Source organism: Pyxicephalus adspersus, chromosome Z (genome assembly GCF_032062135.1).
Source record: "Pyxicephalus adspersus chromosome Z, UCB_Pads_2.0, whole genome shotgun sequence".
NCBI lineage: Eukaryota > Metazoa > Chordata > Amphibia > Anura > Pyxicephalidae > Pyxicephalus > Pyxicephalus adspersus.
In genome coordinates, this window is record NC_092871.1 from 52,804,178 (window position 1) to 52,819,640 (window position 15,463).

Below are 15,463 nucleotides of genomic sequence, written 5' to 3' on the forward strand. Positions count from 1 at the left end.
ATTGAATATTACAAAAGTGTTATCACAAGACAACCTAAATTTAGACACCAGCTGCAAGGATTTGTCAGTGGATATAAAGAAACCCTAAAGTGTTAACAGACGGCGATACATTATAAGCATCCATTATATGAAAGATTGCAAGCTAAACCAAACATGGGATGTATAGGTAGGGCTGTATTGGGAAGTAGTTTGTGTCATCAAACTCTGTGTTTTGTTTTTGCAGAATATTGGAAACAATATTTTAAATAAATGAGACATCCCATCGTCTTCCTGATTTGTCTTGGATCCCGCCCTGGCAGACAGCTGGGTTCTTACGTCTAGCTCTCGCCCCGGGATGAAGGGGGTGCTTGTTCCTGTTTTACTCCTGAAGTAGTGACTCACATACAGGACATGAACAAACGGAGAGAAAAGTACAGCGCGAGGAGGCCCCAGGAGTACTAAGGTATTGTACAACTAACGGTGGCTTTTCTGGTCTCCTTTCCTGACAGTAATATCATGAACACTGTTCGAGGGAGGAAGTTTCAGTCTAACACAGTTGTGATCCACGTAGTAATGTATAAGGAACCTTTACTGTGAACCCTGACTTCACTGTCTGCACATAATATTCAGTGTATGCAATACAAATGTCAGGGAGTCTGGGGAGGTAAAAGAAATGGTTGGGGACTGAAGACTTTCTACAAGAAAGGTTCAGACACAGTGGATATGCTACAGTTGGAGGCTTGAGACATTCTGCAGGCGATGGTAAAAACAAAAAAATGGAGATGCTAGAAATAACTTACATTGTCATTACACTGTTTTTACAAATCCAGCTTCGTTTACTGCCTACTAGGACAGGAGGACCGCACAATAATCAATATTCTGCAATTTTTGGGGTAATTGTTTACTATAGGATACTGTCTGTAGTGTCAAAATGCTTAGCAAGAAACATGTAGGAGTCATGTGACATGTGGCAAAGAATCTTTGAAAAATTTCCTTCTCAGTTTTTCACCTTCAAAAATAGCAGGTTATGTGGCATAGAATATAGCGGGACTGTGAGGACTGATTAGAGAAAGCTGGCCAGCAATTTTTTGATCCCAATCATAACTCCATTTTTCTGATATTTTATATTCTGTTATAATCAGTTGTTATAGAATGATACATACCTGCTGGGAGACAATCTTTCGGAAACAGTCAGCAGTGCTGTTATAATGAGGGGCTATGCCAACTTCAGGTCGGGCCTGTATCTGCAGATTCACCTGCAATGACATTGATGTTATTAAATGTAAATGGTCACACTTTCCAAAAACTCTAGATACATAGTTGTCCACTTCCCTTTGTTAGTCACTTGCTTGGGAAATGATCATGCAGCCAGCAAAGTCTGAGTAAAGTTAGAACTTTGCCTGCTGATCCATTGTACATGCAAGGCAACTAGCTTTTTTAGATGAGGTCAGAGGTGGCCCTGACGAAGAGACAAAATAGAGTGAAAAGGGCTTTAGTGCTTTCTATACCTTGCTGTCCCAGTTCCTATTTCGTGTACAACATCAAATAAAGAAATTCTCACTAGAACTTAAATTTTAACTCTTCTTTTACTAAAATGAAGGAGATTAGCTTGTGCTATCTCCTAATAGTGGGTGCATGTGTCAAAGATGATAATGACTGAATATCTGGGGTCCAGTGGGTGTCCCACCTATGGTTCCTTTTGGTGGAATATCTGCCTGCCTACTGTCAGATTAAAATGTGTTTTAGCTTTCAAGGTCTCTAATGGCAGCAAACATGACTGTGTTTTTAGGAGTTATGTGAATGGTATACATGATAAATAATGTGTTGTAGTCAGCAGGAAAACAAGACCTCACCCAGATCTGTGACTGCAGATAGAAAGAAAACTACATCTGCTCAACCCCCGTCCAAGTAATTTTTTTCTGCAGACCAGCTCCATGAACCTCTGTAACAGTTGTAACATGATAAGTGTCTCGGTAATATTAGTAAAAATAAAATTAGGTAGAGATAAGGATTGGATTCTGCAATAATGTTTTAATGTAAGTCATTTGTAATCAATGAATGTATTGAGAATTCATCTATAAAATAAGTACAATGAGGAAGGACTTACATATAGCTAAAATACAATGCGGATGGGCAATAAAGGGTCAGTAGATACACAAAAACGGTATTTGGTAAAGGTAATAGACTAATAAGAATAGGTAAATACTTGTGGGTTGGGTCAGCTCCAGATTTCTTATATCCATCGAGGTTGGGGGAATCCCGAATAGTCACAGCAATGCTGCAATCCTAGTAATCTCACTAATAGTGTTCCCAAGATATGAAAGGAATTGGCAAGTGGTTAACCTCTTCATCGCCTACCAATGCATTGCAAAGCCTAGTTTAACATTAAACCAGCTACTCCTTTTTTCCTGTTAATATAAAGTTTCAGCACAGTTGTATTAGGCAGAACAATAAAGAATGGTAGCATGAATGATGAACAAAATAATGACAAACATTTTGTAAGCTGTCTCTTGAACACATGTTCTTAAAATATTAGATGTTATGCTATAATTTGGGGAAGAGAAAAATAACCTTACCTTAATGGTGTCAAGAGGCTGCCCGGCCAACGTGAGACACACTCCCCCCATCCCTCCAGAGATAAAATGTTTAATAAAAGCCACAGGTTGAGCTGCATTCTCAGTAGACATGAGTGTAAACCCAGATGAGCCTTGGATGGAGTGTGATCCTGGGTGATAGTGCAGGGTATAAGATATAGAACAGGGGAGGGGAGTGTGTAAGTATGCAAGGTTAACACACCAGTGTGGTGCAACTCTTGGACATTATTGAGCATGCCCCCTTGTTGCCCCTGGCTAGAGGGACCAGGATTTGCTTTGGATCAGGGTAGTTGTAGAAAAATGCCATAGTGGAATTAGTGTTTTAGAAATAGTTGATTATCAAAAGTGCTCCAGATTTTAATTGTGGAAGCCTTTGCATTGGTAGCAATTACTTGAAAGGAGAATAATAATATGTTATTCTATAATAGAAAAAAAATGAGCTGCACAACATATGAGGGCAATTAGTTACACAATAACATCGACGATGTTGCTTAATTCTCCAGACTTTAACCTGTTTGGCAAAAGCATTACATCTCTGTGCCAGATTCATCTGTCAGACCATGGCCTTGTTACCTGACCATGCTCTTGTTAACTGACATTTGTACTTTAAGAATTTTGCCTGCTGATTTATTACTTTCATTTCGTTTTCCCAATTTTCACTTCTTCCTTACTTAATGTTTTGTTGCTTTGTTATTTCTTTTTTTTTAACAGTTAGACAACACTGCCAACTTTCTAAATTCCAGTGACATTTTAAATGTCAGTGTTATCATGCTTTTGAACAGCTTTTGCATGTGGAAATTCCTTTAAAACTTGATTTTCCTTAGTAACGTGAATGGAAAATTTTGTGAGCCTTAGTCCTCAGCAGTTTCAGAGGGAAATTCCAACTTCCTATGTAAAAAATGAAGTTGAAATCAGCTTTGAGACAGCTGCTAGATAAGAATACCACTTGGACCTTTTTAAAACTTTCTAGTTCACTCACAAAAGTAACAGCCTTTATTCCTCCAACTGCCAAGAAACTGTAAGGTCTGCTGTTCTGTGATAGCAGGCTCTGGTATTGAGATCTACAATTCCTTTAACAAACAATTATTGGTAAAATGGAGGTATAGCAACTATAATTTATTAAGCTTTGTCACCCTGTCTACACAGCAGCAACTCCATATTTTTAAAATGGATTTATTTGGAAAGCTTGCACAGGGAGAGGCAATGGTAGTTCCGTATTTGGTGGCCAGTTTACTTTATAAATCCCTGATATCACCAAGTGCAAATTATAATAGCCAGCCCTTCAATCAAAACATTGCTGGCATGATACAGTATATGGTCAAAGATTGCTAACATATTACAATAGATGGTCAGAATGTAGACATGCTAGAGGAGATGAGAAGAGGCTGTTGGCATGCTAAAGAAGAGGTAAAGGAGTTGTCAGACTGCAGATTTGTGACAGGAAATGTTTAGAGACTGCAGACAGGATAAGGGAAAGGGTAAGAGGGATATCTCCCCTCCTATTGTGTGTTACTTCTAGATTGTAATCTCTTCTGGCCAGGGTCCTCTCCTCCTCCTGTGACACTGTCTGTCATTTGCAAACCCTATTTAATGTACAGCACTGCATAATATGTTGGTGCTATATAAATCCTGTTTAATATTAATAAAAAGAGAATATAGACATTCTACAGGAGTCTTTAAAAGACAGAAAAGCTGCTAAAGAAGTAGTTGGATACTAAGGATATCACCAAAGAGCTTCATATAATATTGTATTGTATATATATTGCAGAATATGAGGAGATGACTGAAAAGAATTGAAATGTTCCCCTGGCTCCCGCTTTTATTCTTCCTCCTCCTGTGGTCCCAGGTGTTGCCCTTCAGAATCTGCGCCTTTAATGCCCAGCACTTTGGGGAGAAAAAGGCTGCCAACCAGGAGGTGCTGGATAGTTTGGTCAAGGTAATATAGAACACACAACCTGAAATGGTAACTGCATATCTCAAACATGGCATTTCTAAAACCTATTTCCAGCTAAAGTGCCTTTTAACTTTGTCAGGTTTTTAGTGCCCTTATTTGAAAGCTTCCCCTAACTTCCTGCCTATTTGATGGGTGTTACATGGTGAAGGGGAATCTTTTTCAAGCAGGAACAGCCAGCATTAGAAATGTAATAAAAGGTTTCAACACTCACCCACTCTAAGATAAACATAAAACTGTTAATTGCATTAGGCTCTAAAAAGCAACATACCACAAAACATTTTAGACATACACTACATTCCATAAGGAAGAAAAAAGGAAGAACTAAATACTTTTGTTTCTGTGCGGACATTTAGAAAACTTTAAGCACTTTAGTGGGAGTAAAAATTCTGAGTTTTGTGCAAAAGCAAAAAAAATCAAAAACTCAGGTATAAATAGGTCATATTTAATATTAAAACAGCTTGTATATATAATATATGAATTATAGGTAACTATTTTAAGTTGAAATTTACTTACAATATTAGGTTAGCTATTTGTGCTTTACAGAATTCTTGACGTTACACAGTGTTTTGTAAAAACAAAACATAGAGTAATATGAGAAACAATCTTTGTGCTGTTAATATAATTTATATATACGGTATTTTGGCTATATGGAAGAAATTAAAATATTAATACTGTATATATTAAAATTGTTTTTTGCGATTTTTCCTACAGATTGTCCAGCGGTGTGACATCTGTCTCCTTCAGGAAGTGCAGGACCCCAAAGGCAAGGCCTTATCCAAACTCCTGCAGGAACTGAACAGGTGAGTGGGGCCAGGAAATTAAGGTCGCTTCCTAATTGTGACAATGATAGATGATGCCTAGCCAGTTTTTATCAGCGTCATCACTTGTAGGCTCCATCAGGGATACAGGTGACAAGGCGATAATCCCAAATAATGTGTGAAAGTACATTACTATAGTAGATGTTATCTGGGATTGTACTGATTGCATTTAGACCTACTTTGATAGGAGTTTTTCTTTATAGACCACAAGACCTTTTCCAAGCTGTAGCTAGTCCATCTCTGGGACGGAAGTCTTACACTGAACAATATGTCTTTATATATAAGTAAGTACTATTTAACCTCTTAATATATAAGGTATAAAAGTAATCGCATATCTCTCTCAAGTTTTAGTAAAGTAAAATTGCTGATTACAGAAAGCCATCACACTTCATACAATTGTTTTAAAGGTGGCCTTATGATTCAAAAACCTTTGCCACTGCCAGCGTCTCCTTAAAAAACACTGTCTGGCTGACAGACTGTCATCCTGGCCATCCTGCTTTCAATATGATTCAGAAGTATTGAAGCCAAAGGCTCAGCATAGGAGTCAGAATTTTCACAGATTTAGATCTCATTCAGAGGCATATGAAGTGGCAGGGGAAGTCACTGCCCTAAATAATTTGCATGTGTAAATTGTATCTTGTGTTCAGAAGCTCTGTAAACAGACTTGTGTGAATATAGCTGGAAATAATACTGTGCAATATTTTTTATATTTACCCAATTTATACCCTTTTCCTGATTCCTAACCTATTCATTGTAAACCTGTCTCCAGAATACTGCACTTGATTTTCTTGATTCCCCACCTGCAACCTTTGTTAATTCCAAAATCTCTTTTTGAATTATTTCTTAGATCGGACAAGATTTCCGTGAGGGACCAGTACAAGTACGATGACAATGACCCCTCTAAACCTGACATGTTTTCTCGGGAACCGTATGTGGTTCGCTTTTCACTGCAATCCAAGGGTCAGTAAAAAGAGAAAAACTGTCTATTTTATAAATAAATCACTGTCTTTGGTATGTATAATAGTGGGACTCACAAATGTTTTTTTAATGCAGAATAGTGAAGGAAAAAGTGAATAGAGTTGTCAGGTTTATTACTGTCTTTGAGTTTGATTTATTAAAGCTCTGAAAATACTGGAGAAGATAGACTATCATGGGAGAACCTGGGTGATCCAGCAAACCTGGAATGGATCTGGTCCAGGATTGAAAACATTAGCCAAATATTAAAATATAGTCAGGCGTGGCATTATGTCACCAAAGAAAGCAGGAAGTAAAGAAACATCCCCCCTAGAATGAATTGGAGTAATGTTCTTAGCCTTGTCAGTGTTACTAAATAAAAGGCATTTTGTTTTTGTCTGTGTCCCTATTTAAGCTATTTATCATTGTTACTGTCCTGTAATTGCCTGAACTAAAAGACAAAGCTTAAAAGGGTCAGTCCAACCAGATGTGATGTTTTAAGTATAGGTAGTCAGAAGGGGAAAAATATTTTATTGCTGTAAAATATAAAATGCAGGTGAGATTCTAAATTACAGCAATGTACCATAAATAGAGAACCTTTTCACTATGCTGCTTTTCATGGTTCGCTGCTGCTGCTGAAGACTTGAATAGACATTGTCAAGTATAATTTAGATCTTTCCTTTCCTATCAGTAGGAAACTATATTATTTTTACAGTTTTTTATTGTATGTAACAGGGTTCCTTGTTCCCTTTTTCTCATGAAAATCTGGCTATGTGGTAAACTAAAATATATGTGGTTGGTTCTTTCTGGGTGCATGACATCATTTCCTTTCCTGAAGGAAAGAGGTACAATTTGTACAGCTTTAGTTGCATTGCAGGAACCTAAACCTAACACCAGGCATTGTTTAAAACCTACATGGCAAGATTTGAAGATTGTCCAGGCCAAGTTTAGCAGAGCTGATATGTGTGAGTTATCAGATAGAGGTCTGGAAACTAAAAGGCTGAGAATTGGAGCGCTTGGGAACTAGAAGAACACTAACTTGCTCATTCCTAATCTGCTGCAAAAAGTTTTAGTGTTCCTAAGGCAATGGGGCATTTTACATTTGGAACTGTAAAGTTGTATTTTAGTCATAGAAGGTTGAGGAAAGCTTTGCTAAGAAACCTGGCAGCTGCCATTGTTTATTCTAATATGCAAGCACTAGGCTTCAGTGCTTTGAGTGTCACGCACACTGGTTTGACCAGTGACTCCATAGATAAGTTGTCACATTTATATCCCGACTTGCTTGTGGACTAGAAATCAGACCCCGGGAGCTGTGTGATTTCACTGTCACTGCTGATTGCTGTAGATCTGTTCCTAGCAAGTCATATGTTTAAATCTCAGCCTGCACGGAGTTTATATGTGCTACTCAAATTTGTGTAGGTTCTTTCTGGACACTCTGGTTTCCTCCCACAAGCCACAAACATGCTGTAAGTTTTCAAAATTTATCTCTAGACTTTGTTTTTTACATTGGTTCCTCCTTGGGATAGTTGATAACATGACTTTGGACTCTGTACATTGCTACATATTATGGCAGTGCTATATAAATACATGATATTATTATTCTGACATCCTTTCTTCTAAGATGTGATGCAGACAGCAGTATGAACCAGAAGAGGATACAATTTTACCAAAACTTAAAGTTTTTGCTGTATAGTACTTAAAACGCATGTGAATACAAAATAAAAACATATTTAGTGCATCTCTACAATACATGCAAATTTCTCTTATTAATTATTTCTTTAAAACATACTATAAATATTATAAATGATAGGGCAGAAATATTGTGTACTTATACCTTCCTGTTTGACATTTTCTAAAATTTCTAAAAATATGGTGTCAGCTCTGCCTACTTTATTTCTGATGGATTGCATAGAACACAGACCTCCCCTTCCTTCTCCCCCTTCTTCATCCCTAAAAGACAAGCACGGATCTCTGGAAGTTATCAGGTATAGCAAATTACAATAGCACCAAACCAATATAACAAAACACTTCAATGGTATATTTATAGGACCCAAAGGGAGCAAAGAAAGTTTGGAAACTGTTGGGGTTTCCATATCCTTTAGGATTTGTATTTTGTTTAAACCCAGTGTTGATAGATGTAATGATGTTTTGTATGTAAGGTCATATATGCCATACTTCTCTTCCTGCTTAGACCTGCAAGATATGGTGGTGATTCCGCAGCATACAGTCCCAGACAAAGCCGTGGAGGAACTTGAAACCCTTTTTGATGTATTCCTGGATGCCAGGAGCCGCTGGCGCTGCAATGTAAATAAGACTCAACTAACTACTACAAACCTTAATAACATTTTAAAGCAACAAAGTAAATAACAGATCAAGTGGAACTCCAGTGAAACCGCTAAAGGCACTGCTAAATCCCACCATTAAAAGATATTTATATGCGTTTTATATTATGTTCACCATATAGTGATACAACTTCTACTTTTTCTGTATTCCTGCCCTAACAATTCCTTTTTTAGCATTTTTGAAGACAAACACTGCAGGCTGTGTGCACTGTATATCAATATATAGGTTCAGGTTCTTATTTAATCATGCTTCCGTAAGCCACTCTTCTGTTCATAATGAGGACCACTGGTTGCAGTTGCAGACGATGAGATTTTATAGTTGTCACATAACAGTACGTAAGCAATCATCTTTCTTTTGGGACAATATTTTATTCTATACAGTAAAGGAAAGAAGAAGTAAAGGAAAAGCTTTCCAATAGGGGTGCAGTAAAAAAAAAAAACACAATACTGTAAGCAAAACACACACACATAAAAAGGTGTGTTGGCTATAAATTCAAAGCTGTGCTCTGTGAAGTTTAACTTTAAATATGCAACACATTACTGTTTTTTTTATATGTATTCAGAAATAACTTCTCCTTCTATATATTCACAACAGAATCTGGTGTTTATGGGCGACTTTAACGCTGGCTGCAGTTACCTCTCTATGAAGAAGAGGCGTTCTCTCCGTCTGTATAGAGATCCAGCTTTCCAATGGCTGATCAAGGACGACATGGACACCACAGTGAGAGAAAGCACAAAGTGCCCCTATGACAGGTTGGATTGTCTGCCATCCCTCCATTTCCCTGACAGTACCATTATGAACTAGGGGAATATGTATAGCATTAGAAAGGTGGATGTGGGCCAGGACCAGCCATAGTCACATGACACAATTACCTAGGGACAATAAATTTTACTGAGGTGACAACAGGATGCCTAGGGTACTTATTCATTCCATATATCCATTATTATTCAATATTCTTTACAGTTAAAGAATATGCATTTTACAATACAGTCTGCATTAGAGCGGACTTTTAATCTATATGTGTCCTTCTCTGGTGTCCTCTTTTCCCCTTCATTAATTTACTACATCAAACCTTTTAAATATTACTCACCTTATTGTAAACTTCATCACATCATCAATTGTTCTTTGTGCTTTTCTGTGCAGTCAAGACAGACCATGGATGGCGTTTAAAGCATCATAAAATCTACATGCCAAAAAACAATATTACTGCAAGAACGAATTAGTATTATGCTTTCATATGCACCCAACTGCTTTAATATAGTTACATAGTAGGTCAGGTTGAAAAAAGACATACCGTATTTTCCAGCGTATAAGACGACCTCCAGCTTTTCCAGTTAAAATATAGAGTTTGTTGCACTTAAAAAAAAAAACAGTAACAAAAGAAATTTTTACTTAAATAATAGAATTGTCTACCCTTTTATGTAAAGTAGTCACACAGCGCCACCTAGTGGCTGATTTGTAAATCACAATATTCTTTAACAAGCATATAAATCTATACCGCATGGCTCACAGCGTTCCCGAAGCTCTCTGACGGCTGACTTCTCCCCGTTCAGGGGATTGGTAAGTACCCAGCGTATAAGACGACCCCCGACTTTGGCACAGATTTTTCGGGGTTAAAAAGTCGTCTTATACGCCGGAAAATACGGTAAGTCCTTCAAGTTCAACCACTAGGGATATAAATATATCTTAAGCAACGACAAGGGAGTGCACGATGCATGAACGATGCTGTACATACAGCACTGTTCATGCTCTATGGAGAGGGGAGGGGGGAGAGCGACGGAGCCGCACCCTGCTGCGCGCTCTCCCCTTCCCTTCCATTAGGATCGGCTGTCGTCCATTGTCCGTGGATCCGGCAGGTCGGTCGTCCGGACGATGGACGACACCGACTGTACACACGGCAGATTTTCGCCCGATAATTGGCCGATGCCGATTATCGGGCCATAAAAATCTGACGTGTGTACGTAGCTTTAGATGTAAGACCTTATAAGACATAGTTGGTCCAGAGGAAGGCAAAGAACAAAAAACCCTGGTACAATTTGCTTCAACAGGGGAAAAAATTCCTTCCGTGATTCCATGAGGCAATCGGATGTTTCCTGGATCAATGGTCTCTGTTGTCTTTACTTTAAACTTTTAATACCAAGTAAATTGTGTGCTTCCAGAAAAATATCTAGCTTTTTCTTAAAGCAATCTATAGTAGTTGCTGAAACTACTTCCTGAGGGAGCCGATTCCACATTTTCACAGACCTTAAAAAATCCCTTCCTTATCCGGAGAGTGAACTTCTCTTCCTCCAGACGCAAAGAGTGCCCCCTTCTCCTTTGTATTGACCTTTAAGTAAATAATTGGGAGGGGAGTTCTCTATATGGACCATTTATATATTTATACAGGGTGATCATATCCCCCCTTATACGTCTCTTCTCAAGGGAGAATAGATTCAGTTCAGCTAATCTCTCCTCATAGCTGAGCTCCTCCATTCCTTTTATTAGTTTAGTTGTCCTTTTCTGCACTCTTTCCAATTCCAAAATGTCCTTTTTGTGAACTGGTGCCCTAAAACTGGACTGAATATTCCAGATGTGGTCTGACCAATGCTTTGTACAGGGGCAGGATTATGTCTCCATCTCTGCAGTCTATTACTCTTTTAATACAAGAAAGTACTTTACTAGCTTTAGATATTGCAGCTTGGCATTGCATGCTGTTATTAAGTCTATGATCAACCAGAACCCCCAGATTCTTTTCCATTCCTGATTCGGCCAAATGTATTCCCCCTAGACAGTATGAAGCATGCATGTTGTTAGCCCCCAAGTGCATAACTTTAAATTTATCGATATTAAATGTAATTTGCCACTTGGCAGCCCAATCAAACAGTACAACCAGGTCTGTTTGTAGATTATAGACATCCTGTATGGACTTAATTCTATTACATAGTTTGGTGTCATCTGCAAACACATAAATAGTACTTTTAATTCCAAACTCTATATCATTTATAAAATATGTTAAACAGTAAAGGTCCCAACACTGAACCCTGGGGTACAACACTAATAACCTTAGACCATTCACAGTATGGATCATTAATCACTACTCTCTGTATCCGGTCTTTTAGCTAGTTCTCTATTCATTTACAGATTAACTTTTACAAACCTATTGATCCTAACTTGTATATTAACTGTCTGTGGGGTATAAATTATTTACATGTCAGCAGTCCATGAGTTCTGGTCAGAGTTCTAGTATCGCTAAGATTATGTCATTAGCTAAGTGCAAGAAGATAATGTTAATATTCATTTCCATCTCCAGGATAGTGTTGTATGGTGAAGAATTGACACAACTGGTGAAATTTGCTGGAATCTACAATTTTACAAAGGAGCTAGGACTCACAGAGGCCGAGGTATGCTGTTAAGATAAGCAGACTGCTATGATATGATAACAAGGAAAAATCTTTGTGAAGACACATTTACAAGGAATAATTTTATAATCTATGTACACACATTAGATGATTTGCACCTGAGATGATCAGTCATGATCGATATGAAATGAAAATCTGATATGTGTACAGTGGTCCCCTGATGTCATTAGTCAATCCACTATGGCAGATTGATAAATGAACAACAGGGAAAGACTGTTCTGCATTCCAGTAGAGGAGAGCAAAGCAGAATGTTCATCCAAACACAATAAAAAAATTTGATCACTTTCTAATGAGTACAATATTTAATGTGTCCTGTATTGCCTTAAATGTGCCCAAACCACTTTCTACTTGTGATTTGATAGATATATTCCCCATTATCTGATGCTTTGCATTTTTTATATCTACAATTTTGAATAAATTGTTTCATTGGCTAGATATGTAGTTGGCAGTTCAGCTTTATCTCATGTTTGTGTGTCTAAATACTGTATAACATCTTCTCAGTGAACTCCTTTTTTTCATCTTGCAGGCCCTGAAAGTCAGTGATCATTATCCAGTGGAGGCAGAACTTAATGTGAAGTTTGGTAACTCTCAGACCCTGCTTCCATCTTTTATTCTCATTCTTCTGGGTGTCCTAGTTGCTGAAGAAACCAAAACTTTACATTAAGGGTAAAGAAAATTTAAAACAGAAAACAGTTTCCTGCAGATGTGAAACTTAGAACCTCCTGTGCTCCGAAGCTAACTTTCTCCCTATGTGTATCATAAAATTGTGTAATGTGCATCGTGGTGTTTTATGGTCTATAGGAGCAGCAAACTCACTTAAGTTTTTTAGCCATTGACATGTAAAGCTTGTCTCCTTTATATTATCATTGCATATTTTTATAGTTTTAGTCCAACTCCTGATATATTTTCTTATTTTGCTATACTTGAATTGTGGAGTCCTCTGGGTTTAGCGATTTAACAGCAAAACTGACTCAACAAAGGAATAAATACACTGATGATCATAGAGCCCAATAGCTTGAAGATTATAGGCTTCAAAAGCACGTTTGAGTATTTGTAGGAAACATTATTGGGACTTTCTATAGTTTGAGTCTGAAGGATATGGCATAGGAAGATTTATTGGTCCAGTTGTAAAATCTCCTTTGTCCTTAGTTGCCTTGTTTTAGAGCCCTGATTCTACAATTGTCATCTGGATATTTTAAAACCTACCTTTTTCTATTCCGGCAGTCTTCATAAGCTCTTTCAGTTTTAAATATATATTCAGGTATCCATGAATGTTTTTTTCCATTTGAATCCCAAATGACATATAGGTTCCACCTTCACTACCTCTTCTCCAGGTGCTTCTCAGTTCTAATAGATCTGCATATGTATCAGGAATACTAGGACTAGAGTAAGGCAATTCTAGACTTTGTGCTGATAGAACCAAAAAAAAATAGAAATGGCATATGGCTTGTCCAGGCCAAGTGGGTTGTGAGGTAATGAGTGACTGTATAGGAACGTTTTACATTATCTGCTTGTGCATAACTTTAACAGCTGTTTGGTAACTAAATTAAAAATGCTTCAAAAATACTTCTGGGTTGAAATATACATATACGCAGCTGAAAATATGAGTATCGGCTGTATGGGTTTGTATTTGTCTTGAGCACTGTTGGGGGGATGTGCCCTTAACATGTAGGAATATAATATTCCATCCTTGCTTTTGCTTTACATAAATTTAAAATCCAACAAGGGTGGTGGGGGCTCAATAAAATGGACACAGCAGTGTACAGACTGGAAATCTCCTGTAGAATCTCACAAATAAAGTCTCCAGCATCTAGGAAAAAACTAAAATAACAGTTTAAGGTCGAAAAGCATTAAGGCTGTGTCTGATTTTGTGTACTTTGGCCTCAGCTGTTTTACTTCAAGGCCAGCTATCTTAGGAAGGCTGCCCCTTCTTCTTCCTATCAAATAAAGGATAATGAATAGACCCATTCTGTCCTTTGTTAACCCATTTTATTTTTCGAACTGTTTTTTGCTTGCAAAAACCACTATCTTGAACTTAGCCTAACTGAAATTATTGAGCTGCTAAAAGGTGAAAGAAATGGGTATACCCACGAAAGCTTGCCTAAAACTATAGCTGTTGCTGCAAATAAAAAATCATGGACAGTACTCAACTTGGTTGTTGCAAATACACTATTACAGCCACAATCACCTTAAGTATGATGGAAGATCCCACTTTATTGAAGACTGGAAAGAATATTTTACTGGAGCTTTGCTTTAAGGTCAACACAAGCAGAATAATTGTTTCTTCATTATATATTTCATCAAGGTTTAATGTAAATTGCTGTACAAATCACTGTTGTAATTTTTTTATGCAACCTATTGTACTAAACTTAAGCTACGTACACACGGCAGATTTTTATCACCCGATAATCGGCATCGGTCAAATATCGGGCGAAAATCTGCCGTGTGTACAGTCGGTGTCGTCCATCGTCCGAACGACCGTCCTGCCGGATCCACGGACGATGGACGACAAACGATCCTAATTAAAGGGAAGGGGGAGAGCGCGCAGCAGGGTACCGCTCCGTCGCTCTCCCCCTCCCCTCTCCATAGAGCATGAACGGTGCTGTATGTACAGCACCGTTCATGCATCGTGCAGTCCCTTGTCGTTGGAAAGGATCGTGAAAGATCCTTTCCAACGACAAAAATTGCGAGTGTGTACGCAGCTTTATTGTTGTGAAATGGTATACCTAAGTGGGCTTGTAAACAATTAAGTTCAGTTCAGCAAATATATTTTTGAAAAATAAAATGTGTTATAAAATGAAAATTTTGTGTCACTTTTTCTCTTTGACATCCTGGTAGGGATTTTATTATTATCATGTCTATCCAACAATCTTTCCTTTTATAGAATAAAACTGGATGTAGTGTATTTCTATGGATGCATTGGAACATCCAAAGTACTGCCAGTGTTACATTGGGAACAACAGCTGTAGTTGAAGGCCTATTACAAATGCCTTATTTGCCTTTTGATTTCTAAATTGATAGCACAAACTATTTGAATATGACCCATCTTAAAAAGAATGACGATACACAGTCACCTAATATAACATCAGTGAAAGATGATTGGCTTTGTCTTGCACATTACTGACTATACAATTGGAAACATGCAACAATTTGTATTAAGGAAACACAAAAAAATCCTAAATTTTAATATATATATATATATATATATATATATATATATATATTTTTTTTTTTTTTTTTTTTATTTATTTAACTAAGTTGTCATGGGACAAGCATTAAAATTAACATTAAGTATAATGTACATTGTAGAATGGTCCTCCAGTAGGCTTCAGCCATGTGTATTGCCCATTCTCTTATGTTCCAGAGCCTGCTGACCCAGCACTGATACAGCAGGCACCTCTCTCTCTCTCTCACTGTGTACAT

The 15,463-nt window shown here is 37.6% G+C and overlaps 2 protein-coding genes across 3 annotated transcripts in view; one reads left to right on the forward strand and one right to left on the reverse strand.

Annotated features, from left to right (window-relative positions):
* The window catches only part of LOC140343018 (mitochondrial carnitine/acylcarnitine carrier protein-like), a 36,584-nt gene extending 32,561 nt beyond the window's left edge, over positions 1-4,023 (reverse strand). Inside the window, exons 1-2 of one of the 2 annotated variants that reach the window (XR_011923228.1) lie at positions 2,556-4,023; positions 1,143-1,235 (exon numbers count right to left, since the gene is read on the reverse strand). Coding sequence is in view for 1 of the 2 variants with exons in the window: in XM_072429459.1 (XP_072285560.1) it covers positions 1,143-1,235; positions 2,556-2,666 (204 nt within the window). In the remaining variant the exon portion in view is untranslated. The remainder of the gene's footprint in view (positions 1-1,142; positions 1,236-2,555) is intronic. The other variant, XM_072429459.1, reaches the window with a different exon arrangement.
* LOC140343017 (deoxyribonuclease-1-like 1) lies at positions 285-13,606 on the forward strand. Its single transcript, XM_072429458.1, has 9 exons — positions 285-442; positions 4,342-4,509; positions 5,239-5,327; positions 5,549-5,629; positions 6,193-6,305; positions 8,491-8,603; positions 9,237-9,394; positions 11,932-12,022; positions 12,567-13,606. The coding sequence occupies exons 2-9, from the start codon at positions 4,372-4,374 to the stop codon at positions 12,702-12,704; spliced, it is 921 nt and encodes a 306-aa protein (XP_072285559.1). The 5' UTR covers positions 285-442; positions 4,342-4,371; the 3' UTR covers positions 12,705-13,606.
* Positions 13,607-15,463: the final 1,857 nt, after the last annotated feature.